Raw genomic sequence first — 12,610 nt, forward strand, 5'->3', positions numbered from 1 at the left:
CAAAAATTGTGTGTGTCTAATTTTTTTAAAGATTTTATTTTATTTATTTTTAGAGAGGGAAAGGGAGGGAGAAAGAGAGGGAGAGAACCATCCATGTGTGGTTGCCTCTCACATGCTCCCTACTGGGGACCTGGCCTGCAACCTAGGCATGTGCCCTGACTAGGAATTGAACTGGCGACCCTTTGGTTCGAAGGCCTGTGCTCAATCCACCAGTCAGGGCTAATTTTTAAAAATTATTAACAACTCTAGTAAGGTAACTTTTTAAATACTGTGTTATATAGTATAAAAGACAAAATTCTTTTATGTTACTTTAAACCTGGGATGTTGCATGACTGTTTTAGGTAACATTGAAATTTATTCCCGAGGTATGTAAGACCAGGGGTAAAAGAACAGAGTATCTTACTGACCTGTAACATTTTTACTTGAAGTCTGAGAGTATATGAGCCATGAAGTCCTTAGTCCTGAATAGCAGCCTGTATGTTAAATTTTGTAACTCTAAAAGGAAATGTAGAGTACTTTAGCTAGCTGCTGGGTATATTTGAATGAGTAGTTCTCAGAGGCCTTGAGCAAATATATGAAAGGGGGAAAATATTAAAGTAATTATATTTTAATTGTAATGGAATTATAGGTGGTCCCTGACTTGCAATGCTTAGACCTAAGATTTTTTTACTTTGTGTTGGTGTGAAAGCTATACACATTCACTAGAAACTGTACTTCAAATTTTGAATTTTGATCTTGTCCTGGGCTAATGATATGTTGGTAGGGTACTCTCCCGTGATGTTTCGCAGTGGCAGTGAGCTGCAGTTCCTAGCCAGGCACATGATTGTAAGGGTCAACAGTGGAGACCCTGTAGTCTACTGTGTTGCCAGCATTTTTTGGATATTGTGTTTTATGTTTTAGCATCCTATCATGTCTACAAAATGTCCATCTGTATCTCTTGAATCTGAGGAGAAGGATAAGGCAGTTTACTCTTGAGATAAAACTCAGGATAGTTGCCCAAGTGCTAATGTAGTGTTCTGAGCACATTTAAGGTAGGCTAGCTTAAGTTATGATGTTAAGCAGGTTAGATCAGTGATTTTCAACCATTTTCATCTCATCACACACATAAACTAATTACTAAAATTTGGTGGCACACCAAAAAATAAATTTTTTGCCTGACAAAAATAGGTATAATTTTAATTCATTCATACGAGATGGGGATTGTTGTGTTGGCTGTTGTCATTTTTTAATTTGACAGTTTAAGGGAGAAGTCAGTGCCGCCTGACTAAGTAGTCAGGTATTTCATGTTTTAAAAATTCTTGTGGCACCCTAGTTAAAAAATGAATTTTTATGATATTTTAAACTTGTGATGGGTTTATTGGGATGTATAACCCCACATAAGTTGAGGAGCATCTGTAAATTTGTCATTTTGCATGTTTTCTTTCAGAATATCAGTTAAAGAAGTACGAAGTCTGAGATCAGAATGTATAGGACAGCAAAACCAAATAGAAAAGTAAGTTTCTTTTCGAGCTGAAAGTTGCCTTACATGTTTAGCTCCTGCATTTTACAGGTTAGGAAACTGCCAGTCCCAGAAACATAAGTAATATATCAATAGTTAGATGATGATAGGTATAGGATATAGTTCTGATTCCTAATCCAGTTCTAATAAATTACTGCCTTGAGCTAGAATTTTATTTTTGTTTTAATTGGAATGGTTGTTAGTGGCTGGGTTTGCAGATTAATTAGCTCTTTGGATGGTAAATTATATAATTTTTAAAATGACTAATGATATTATTTAATTTTAATTAGAATGGAACCTTATGATGACCAAAATGATATACAAGAGAAAATTCAAAAGGTGAGACAACTTTTGAAAAGAGAAATGTAATCATTTTTCTTTTTTTGATAATCTTACTTTTGTGATAGGCAATGCTTGCTTACTTAATTCGACTATCTTTGTTATTCCTTTTTTTAACACTTTTACTTTCTTTTTACTCATTATCCAAGTGTTATATATTTAAATGTGTGAAAATGGTGCCTCTCAAATGTTTGAATATGATGGGAAAAATTAGTATATAATTTATAAGACTAACTGTATACAAAAGCAGCTTTAAATGTGTTTAATTTAAAGTCTTTCATGCCAGCAAGAAAAGTTCATTTTTATTGTAGCATTAATTTACCAAAATAAAATATATTAACCGAAGGAAGATGGTAAGTATGGAAGAAAAATGAAAAGTTTAATTGAGGCTGGTTTGGTAGTAGAGTATCTGGCAGGCATAAATGGTCCAAGGCTTTCAGAGGCTGGCTTTGATGTGGGTAGAAGTGTTTTCTTAGGTCTCCTTTGTGTTTAGATCAGGGGTCCCCAACCCCCAGGCCCTTCTGGTCCCTGGTGCCAAAACAGTTGGGGCCTGCTGGTGTAGATGATATCTCTCTCAAGCTCTTTGTTCTGATCCTGTGATTACCATGCTGCTCTGGGTATTAATTTGGCTTCTCAGGCACTTTGTCACTAGGAAAGGTGAGTGCTGTCCTCAGGAAGTAATTGCTTGTTCATCTCAGTGAATGTTTATTGATAATCTACTGTGTTTAGGCATTCTTCTAGATAGTAGAGCAATGAAAAAAATGGCAGTCGTTTTTTTCATGAAGTTCCCAGTTTAGTGAATGTAAAAATTGTTATTACTGAATGCAGTATTTTTTATTATAAATTTAATAGGTTGGTATGAAACCTATTGAAGTTTTCATAGCAATCTCTTCTGAGTTCAGTTAATGTTGTTCAGTTTCAACTTTGAGCCATTGACAAGATAAAATTTCTAGACTGGATCTTAGTAAGTGTACCAAGGAAATGCCATTGTATGAAACCTCTAGACCAGGGGTGTCCAACTCATTTTCACTGGGGGCTGAATCAGCCTCCGGTTGCCTTCAAAGGGCTGAATGTAATTTCAACTCCTTAACAGTTAAGGAGTAGTTTATATTTATACAGTCCTCAAATTAAATTTGGCCCTTTGAAGACAACCAGAAGCTGATGTGGCCCCCAGTGAAAATGAATTTGACACCCTGTTTTAGAGTATTAGAATACAGCTAGTTAATCTTTTCACCAGAAATCACTCCAGGCATACTTCATTTGTTCTTGGAAGTGAGCATGTATTTGTGTTTTACATTTCTTTAATGTATGTACAGATTGGGTATAGACTTTAATGTTTTGTTTATTTCTGTTTTCAAAGGTTCGGTCTTTGTGGGGCTCAGTGAATGAAACACTTCTGTTTTTGGAAAAAGAGAGAGAAATTGTTAGTTCAGTCCTTAGTCTTGTTAACCAATATACTTTAGATGGAACTAATGTTACTATTAATGTTCCAAGGCTCTTACTCGACAAGATTGAGAAACAAATGTGCCAGGTAAGCATTTCATATTAAAGAAGCTTTTGAGAAAACTCCCTTCACATAATTATTTTACGTATTACATGTTTTTCTTACAGTGTTTTTTCTACTGTTTTCAGAATTTATTTTTGAGTATATGTAGTAAAATTTTCATAAAGAGCGGTATGGTAAAGAAAGCTGTGCATCTTTATAGCCAGCAACTTTTATTAATTGTCTATACCTTGAATGGTGTTACATCATATATAGGGTAGGGGGTAGGAATTACTTAGGAAGATGATATGGTACTTAGTTCTTTATAAATTTTCAAGTATAGCAACAGTGTCTCCTGATTGCTAAACCTCTTTTTTTTTAAATTTAATTGATTTTTAGAGACAGAGGAAGGGGGAGAGAGAAAGAAATATCAATTTGTTGTTCTACTTATTTTATGTATTCATTGGTCGATTCTTGTATATGTCCTGACTGAGGATTGAACCTGCAACTTTGGTGTTATTGGGTTGATGCTCTAACCAACTGAGCTACCTGGCCAGGGCCATAAATGTCTTCTTAAAAAGGCTCTATTCTTTCTGGTTTCTCTTTTATCTTGATGCTATGACTATTTGGAGTCATTTCTTTCTTTAGCTTTTGTGACATCAATGTCTCTCTTCTGTAGTTTTTCAGATTGCTGTTCTTAGTTTTTCCGCTGATTTCTTTTTCTCTGCCTGACTTTTAAATGAAAATGTTCCCACAGTTCCTTTAATGTCCCCCTTTCCCACATTACAAATACATAATAATATTTTCTTAACCAGTTCCATGGCTTCATCAGCTTCCTATACATTAACATTCTCAAATTGGTATTTCCAGTCTCCCCTTTAACCCAAACTACATCAAATTATTTTCATCTGGATAGCCTACATTTCTGTTTCTTTTTTCTTTTTTTTGGGTAACATATTTATTAAGCATCTCCATATTTATTAAGCAATACCATATGCCAGGTATTGATTATAGTACAGGGCATACAAAGATAAAATATTGTTGTGACCCTGAGGAGCTTTGACTTTCATAGGTAACATGACAGGTATTTCAAATTCAGATCACATAAAAATTAAGATCTGTCAATTCAAGAGTCCGGGTTTTGGCCAGGTAGCTTAGTAGGTTAGGGCAATGTCCCAACATGCCAAGGTTGCTGGTTTGATCCCAAGTCAGGGTACATACAGGAAGCAACCAGTGAACGCATAAATAAGTGGAAAAACAAACCAACGCTTCTTTCTCCTTTGTCTCAAAAATAAATAAATAAAATTAAAAAAAGAAAGAGTCCTAGAGGGACTAGGCAGGTAATGTGTATAAGTGAAGTTTGCTAATTGTTGGCGATGATTGGGAAAAAGTAGGAAGTGATAAGGTTTTTGGAGAAATAGTAATTTTTATGTAAAATCAATGATTAAAAATATTGGCAACTAATACAAATGATTTTAAAACACTGGCTAAAAACAACTTCAGGCTACAGAAGTTGCAGGCTAAAAAACATGTCTAAGTTTAGATTCAGCCTGTATGAGCCATCAGTTTGCACCTTTTGTTAGAACATGAATTCATAGTCTTTTTTCCAAATCTGCTCTTTCTCCTCAGTCTTTATTTTGCTTCCATATATTTGCATTTCTTTTACTCTAGTTTTCAGCTTTTTTTTTGTAAATTCTTTTTTTTTTTTAAGATTTTATTTTTTTACTTTAGAGAGATAGAGAGGGAAAGAAACATCTATGTGCAAAAGATAAATACATTGGTTGCCTCACACACCCCCAACTGGGGACCTGGCTAGCAATCCAGGCATGTGCCCTGACTGGGAATCAAACTGGTGTCCTCTTTGTTCATAGGAGGGCACTAGTTTTCAACTTCACATAACAAAAAATGAAGCATGGCCTGTTAATTTCCACAACAGTTTTCTTTGGACCCAGATTATTTACATAGTGTTATTTGGGGGGTAGAAATCTAACTTTTTCATTCTTCTTTAAGATAACCTTTTTATATAATAGTAAAACATATAAATATATTTATATAGCAGTTTACTATCTCAAGAACTTATAGTTCACCACTTTATTTTTTTTCTTCTGAATCCTTAGTTGCACATAGGAAATGTTTATGAGGCTGGGAAATTGAACCTATTAACAGTTATTCAGTTATTAAATGAAGTCTTGAAAGTAATGAAATATGAATGTTGTCAGGCTGACCAAGCAAGACTGACAATAGACCTTCACTTCCTTGAAAAAGAGACCAAATTTCAGAGACAAAGATTATTGGATCTGCAGCATATAAGGTACTAGTAAGATTCTCTGTTATTTTATTGGGTGAGGAATTAGGATGGCTTTAAAATTTCTTAGTACAACTTGTTAACAACTCTTTGCAAATCAGTGTGAAAATTTTACTAGTGCTCAAAAACCTTATGTCATCAACTCTCAGCGATGGACATGAAGTAGAAAGGAAAATTAATATAGTTTTCTTTTGTCTGGAATATATTATTTGCCCTGAGTGATAATTCTTTATGAAATAATTTCAATTTTTCTATACCTTTTCTTTTATGGGGCCTACTAATAAAATTAGGGCTCAGACAAGTATTTTTATTTATGCAGTGACTGAGAATGGCAGGCTTGCCTTTAGGAATGGATGTGGAGTGGGAATAGAATATCGACTCGACTTCAGAACCAGGAAAAAATTGTGTTTTAAAGATAAATAGACCAATAGATGTATGGTTGCTCTCTGGTCTTAAAAGGAAAAAAGTATTTTAGGTTCTCAGTATTTATTGTGAGAGTTTATTCAATTTATATGTGCTGCATTGATTGAACTTTCAGTTATATTTTCTTTTTTTATAAATTTCTTAAATTTTACTCAATACTTTTGTGTACTCATGTTTTGAATAAAGTTATTTTAATGCTCTTATAGGCACAAATTAAAAGAAGATCTTACAACTATAACACATTCTATTGTTGAAAAACAAGGGGAATGGCATAAAAAGTGGAAAGAATTTCTTGGTCTGTCTCCTTTCAGTCTAATTAAAGGTTGGACTCCAGTAAGTAATATTGACTTGCCTTTTGCCTTCTTTTTAAAAAAATATTTTTAGTTTTCAGTTACAGTTGACATATAACATTACATTAGTTTCAGGTGTACAACATAGTGTTTAGACATTTATATAACTTATGAGGTAATTACCCGATAAATCTTGTACCCATCTGACACTGTACATAGTTATTACGATATTATCGACTATATTTCTATGCCAGTGATTTTCAACTGGTGTGCCATAAGAATTTTTAAAACGTGCAAATACTTGACTATTTACTCAGGGGCACTGATCTCTTTTTCCTTAGACTGTCATTTTTAAAAAATGACAACAGCCAACACAACAATAGCCGTCCGGTGTGAATGAATCAAAGTTTGTAACTACCAATGTAGGAATTTGTACTTAATTCCTTTCTCTTGTTTACCCATTCTCCGATCCCTTCCCATCTGGTAATTATCAAAATGTTCTCTGTTTTTGTTTTGTTTATTTTGTTTTTCATATTCCACATATAAGTGAAATCAGTGGCATTTGTCTTTCTCTGTATGATCTCTTTCACTTAGAACAATACCCTCTAGGTCTATCCATGTTGTTGCAGATGGCAAGATTTCATTCCTTTTTAAGTTGAGTTATACAACTTAACTCACATTGGCACATTGTATATATGTGCCATTTCTTTAACTATTCATCTATTGATGGACATTTGGGTTGCTTCCATATCTTAGCTATTGTAAATAATGCTGCAATGAATATATGGGTGCATATGCTTTTTTGAATTAGAGTTTTGGGTTTCTTTGGACAAAGAAAGTGGAGTTGCTGGGTTCTTCTTTTCTTTAGTTATAGCCTTTGTTTTAAAGTCTGTTTTGTCTGATGTAAGTATTGCTACCCCAGCATTTTTTTGTTTCTATTTTCATGAAGTATGAAAATACTTCCCTTCATTTTCATCCCTTTACTTTTAGTCTGTGGGTGTCTTTCAATCTGAAGTGAGTCTCTTGTAGGCAGCATATATAAGGGTCTTTTTTTCCCTTACCCATTTAACTACCCTGTGTCTTTTGATTGGAGCATCTAATCCATTTACATCTAAAGTAATTATTGATAGGTATGTAGTTATTGCCATTTATTACTCACATTTTAAATTTTTTCTTCTTTTTCTTCTTGTTAAAGAAGTCCCTTTAACATTTCTTGTAATACTGTTTGGTTGGTGGTGATGAGCTCCTTTAGCCTTTTCTTGCCTGGGATTGACTTGCTTTTTGGATGTTAGTTTAATATAAGGCAGTCTGTTGATTTATCATGTTATTAATGACATAGAAATGCTATGTGTTTGTCACCTTTGCATTTGAGCCTAAAGTTCAGATGTTTAGTTCTATAATTCTTCTATATACATGTAAAAAATGAGATACTCCTCTTTATGTTAGGTACTATTACGTTTGAGATATAGCTGAAGGACAAAGTAGTTCTCTTGTTCCTAATACTGTACTCCTTATTTCAAAAATAATTATAGGATAATTTATATGCACCATAATTCTGCCCTGGTTGGAATCATCCATTCATAGATTAACTTAGTATTGTTATGTGGTAGTGAGTAAAATATGTATATTTCAAAATTTTGCATTCTTTGTTTTAAGGCTGTGGATCTTTTACCACCTATGTCTCCTCTTTCATTTGATCCTGCCTCAGAAGAAGCATATGCAGGAAGTATTCTTTTGCAGTACCCTGCTTCACTTCCAGGTTAGTTATTTTTTTCTCTTTTAAACTCCCTGTCATCAATATTTCTCGCTATGGTAACTATTCCTTTACATTCTTTTTTCCCCAGTTATTTTTTATTGTGGTGAAGTGCACATCCTTTCACTGTTATAAAGTGTACATTTCAGTGGCATAATTTAAATTCACAAAGTTGTGCAATTATCACCACTGTCCAGTTCCAGAGTATTTTCGTTACCTTAAAAGAAACCCGTATCCATTAAAAGTCACTTCCCATTTCCACCTCTTCCAGTCCTGATGACCACTAATGTACTTCATGTCTCTGCATTTGTGTATTCTGTATATGTTGTATAAATGGAGTCATACAGTGTGAGGCTTTTTGTGTTTGCCTTCTTTCACTAGTATAGTTTTCCATTTTGCACAGTGGTGGTGTTGTTTTTTAATCCTCACCTGAGGATGTGTTTTATTGATTTTAGGGAGAGAGGAAGGGAAAGAGAGACACACACAGACATTGATGTGAGAGAGAAATATCCATCAGTTGGCTCCTGCATGCATCTGGACCTAGGATTGAACCTACAACTAGGTATGTGCCCTGACTGGGGATTGAACCTATAACCTTTTGGTGCATGGGATGATGCTCCAACCATCTGAGCCACCTGGTCAGGCATGTGCAATGTTTTCAAGGTTCATCCAGCTTGTAGCATGTATCAGTACTTCATTACTTTTTATGAATACATTCTATTGTATGATCAAACCATATTTTCTTTATCAGTTTTTTCTTTGATGGAAATTTGAGTTGTTTCACCATTTGACTATTATGAGTAATATTGCTGTAAATATTCATTTAGCCCTAGCTGGTGTAGCTCAGTGGAGTGAGCATGGGCTGTGAACCAAAGGGTCGCTGGTTGATTCCTAGTCAGGCCACATGTCTGGGTTGCAGGCCAGGTCCCCAGTAGGGGGTGCGCAGGAGGCAACTACACATCGGTATTTCTTTCCTTCTCTCCTTCCCTTCCCCTCTCTCTAAAAATAAATAAATAATATATTTAAACATTCATTTACAAGTTTTTTTTGTAGAGGCCCAGAAATTTTTTATGTGAAAGAATGGTACAGTAATTACCTGAATACTTATGACCTGTTTCAACATTTAGTGTTTGCCCTATTTGCTTTAAAGGTATATAGTTGTATTTTTGCTAAACCAACTATATTCTAGACATTGAAATTGAAATGCCTCACTCTAAATTTTTCAGCATGTTTTCCCATAAAATGACATTTCTCTATGTGACTACCATACTAATATCACACCTAAAATATTAACAGTAATTCTATATCTTTAAGTTTCTTCAACTATCAAACCATTATCACACTTAAAAATTACTTTCTCTGTAATATCCACTTTATATTCAGTTTCCCCAGTTGCCCAATAATGTGTAAAAGAAATTATTAGGTTTAGTAAATGTAATATGGATAGGTGTAGGAATAAGTGAATAAAAAAATGTAGGAATAATACAGCCGAAATGGGACAGATCATAAGTGTAGGTCACAGTTGAATTCAGGCAGGCCAGAAGTCATGGCAGGACTTATGAAGAAAAGGGTGAACACAACTGAAATAGGTGATTGGATTGGGAGTCAGGTATATGTGGAGAGGTGGGGAAAGATCATAGACCACAGAGCAAGGCTAAGAATAGATGGTAGCAGAGAAGTAGAACATTTTGACTGTATGGTTTGATGAAGGAAAAAGACCTTAGGTAGAAGATTGCTTTTGATGATAGATTTACTCTGAAAGTTCTTGGCATATTTGGTTGGCACTGTGTTCTCACTTTAGCTTGGTAAGGGCCTTTTGTACTCTTGTCCGACTTAATTTAGGCCCTGTGAACCATGAAATTGTCCTCTTGTCCATTCAGAGGGCATATTTGTGTCTGCTTAAGAAATCAGTTGGACTTCTTAGAGGTGTTCAGATAAGTTCTTTGGCGATAACCCTCTCCTCCAACATTGCACAGTTTGACTCTTGGGATTCCTTTTATTTCCCTAAGCTGGGGGACCTCAACATTATTTTATACTTTTTGTAGAGAAACACCTTTTTTCTCCCTCTTATACTTTATATATTACTTCTTACTTGAAGTAATTTTCTCTTAAATTGTTTTTTAAAGATACATTTCAGCATATTTTTAGAAGTACAGGGAATAATATAAATACCTGCTTTTAATGAATACTTTTTTGACAAATCTTTGTGATACTGGGTTGGCCAAAAATTTTGCTATTTTTCCATAGGATAGCTCTAGTAGTGCTTAGTTATCTTTAACTTAATTCAAAACAATTTTGTTAGATTGTATCGTGACAGTGTCATATCAGTGTGTATTTAAAAAAAACACTTGCCACCCTGGCTGGTGTAGCTCAGTGGATTGAGCCCTGGCTGGGAACCAAAGGGTCGCCAGTTCGATTCCCAGTTAGGGCACATGCCTGGGTTGTGGACCAGGTCCCCAGTGGGGGCCATGTGAGAGGCAACGATACACTGTTGTTTCCCTCTTTCTCTCTCTCTAAAAATAAATAAATAAAATCTTAAATAAAAAGAAGACCCATCTAAGTCACTTGAACTCAGACTTTAACACCCTATATGTATTTAAAAATAAAACCAAAATTGGTGAACTTTTGTGTAGCCATTTTAATATTGAAGATGGAAGAAAATATGCAACGTTTTTGACATATTATGCTTATTTTTTCAAGAAATGTAAAAAGGCAACTGAAATGCAAAAAAGGTTTGTGCAGTGTATGGAGAAGGTACTGTGACTGACTGGACGTGTCAGAAGTGGTTTGTGAAGTGTGGTGCTGGAGATTTCTCGCTGGACAATGCTCCGTGGTTGGGTAGGCCAGTTGAAGTTGATAGAGATCAAATTGAGACATTAATTGAGAACAATCAATGTTCTACCACATGAGTGATAGCCAACATACTCAAAATACCTAAATCGATAAAGTTATTGGTGAAAATGAAAAATGTGTCTTTTATTTTACGGAAAAAAACATATGGACTGTTTGGTCAGTCCAATATTTGCTGTAGATTTTTAAAAAAACATACAAATGTAGTTAACCCTTGGGTATCTATCTGCCTTTCCTGGACCCCGTTCTTGAATTTGCAGAGGTAACCACTATCCTGAATCTTAGTCTATTCTGATGTATGTTTGTAAAAATAATTTTACTTTATGTAGGGATCTGACAATACACGGTATTGTTTTGCCATTCTAAAGTTGATAAATAAGATTTTTCTTATCCCCAGAAATGTCCTTTGTAAATGTTTATTTTTTAATCAGGATCCAGGGAGGGGTCACTCATTCCATTTGGGTGTTTTTGTCTACTTAACTTTAATCTAGAATAATGTCCCAACTCTTTTTTTTTTGTTTTTAAAGACACTGGCAGAAATTTTTAACAATCATTGTTTTTAACAGTCATTATGTGTTTATATTTACCAACACTTTTCTAAGTTTTTCTTTGATCCGTATTCTTTTGTTCTACTTTTTTCTTGAGAAGTTTATCTAGAAGCATATCTTTTACTTTTAGTGTTAGACCCTAAATAGTAAAATCTCTTAGTTTTTCTTTTTTAAAAATATTTTTTATTTATTGATTTTGGAGAGAGGGAGAGAAACATTGTTTTGCTGTTCCACTTAGTTATGTGTTCATGGGTTGATTCTTATATGTACCTTGACCAGAGATTGAACTCAACCTTGGCATACTGGGATGACAGTCTAACCAACTGAGCTACCTGGCCAGGGCCTAAAATTAAAGTCTCTTAGTCTTTCTGGGAAGATGTCTTTTATTTTCACTTATTCCTGAATGAGAGTTGGAATGAATATAGGATTTTAGGTAGACAGTTATTTTTCCTTAGGACTTTGATGCTATGATCTCATTGCTTTCTGCCTTCTATTGTTTCTGAGACATTTGGTCTTGGTCTAACTGCCATTGATTTATAGGCAGTTAATTTTTGATGTATGGTTGCTCTTAAGACTATTCATTTTTGTCTTATGCGGGTTCATTGAGATGTGTCTAAATGTAGATTTGTATTTTGCATGTTTGGGACTTGTGTGTACTTAATGTGAGGGCTCATATTTTTAGTTCTGAAAACTTATTCACTAATATCCTTCTAATATTGCTTCTTTCATTCTTTTGACCCTTTCCTTTTGTAAGTTCTATTGCTGGGACTTCTAATTCTGACCTTCATATATCTTTTTTAAAAAATATATTTTATTGATTATGCTATTACAGTTGTCCCATTCCCCCCCTTTTTTCCCTTCTGCCCTGCATACCACCTCCTACCTGCACTCCCCCCTTTAGTACATCTCTGTGGGTTGTACATATAAGTTCTTTTGGCTTCTCCATTTCCTATATTATTCTTAACCTCCCCCTGTCTATTTTCTACCAACCTTCTATGCTACTTATTCTCTGTACCTTTTCCTCCTCTCTCCCACTCGCATTCCTCCACTGATAACCCTTCATGTGATCTCCGTTTCTGTGATTCTGTTCCTGTTCCATTTGTTTGCTTAGTTTGTTTTTG

At 34.6% G+C, this 12,610-nt stretch overlaps 1 protein-coding gene across 2 annotated transcripts in view; it reads left to right on the forward strand.

Annotated features, from left to right (window-relative positions):
• HAUS6 (HAUS augmin like complex subunit 6) overlaps positions 1–12,610 on the forward strand; it is a 42,741-nt gene that overhangs the window by 11,381 nt on the left and 18,750 nt on the right. For both annotated transcript variants that reach the window (XM_036021554.1, XM_028517842.2), the window contains exons 6-11: positions 1,427–1,492; positions 1,789–1,837; positions 3,198–3,368; positions 5,438–5,631; positions 6,255–6,381; positions 7,995–8,097. In XM_036021554.1, the coding sequence (XP_035877447.1) occupies positions 1,427–1,492; positions 1,789–1,837; positions 3,198–3,368; positions 5,438–5,631; positions 6,255–6,381; positions 7,995–8,097 (710 nt within the window). The remainder of the gene's footprint in view (positions 1–1,426; positions 1,493–1,788; positions 1,838–3,197; positions 3,369–5,437; positions 5,632–6,254; positions 6,382–7,994; positions 8,098–12,610) is intronic.

This window comes from Phyllostomus discolor, chromosome 3, assembly GCF_004126475.2.
Source record: "Phyllostomus discolor isolate MPI-MPIP mPhyDis1 chromosome 3, mPhyDis1.pri.v3, whole genome shotgun sequence".
Lineage (NCBI taxonomy): Eukaryota > Metazoa > Chordata > Mammalia > Chiroptera > Phyllostomidae > Phyllostomus > Phyllostomus discolor.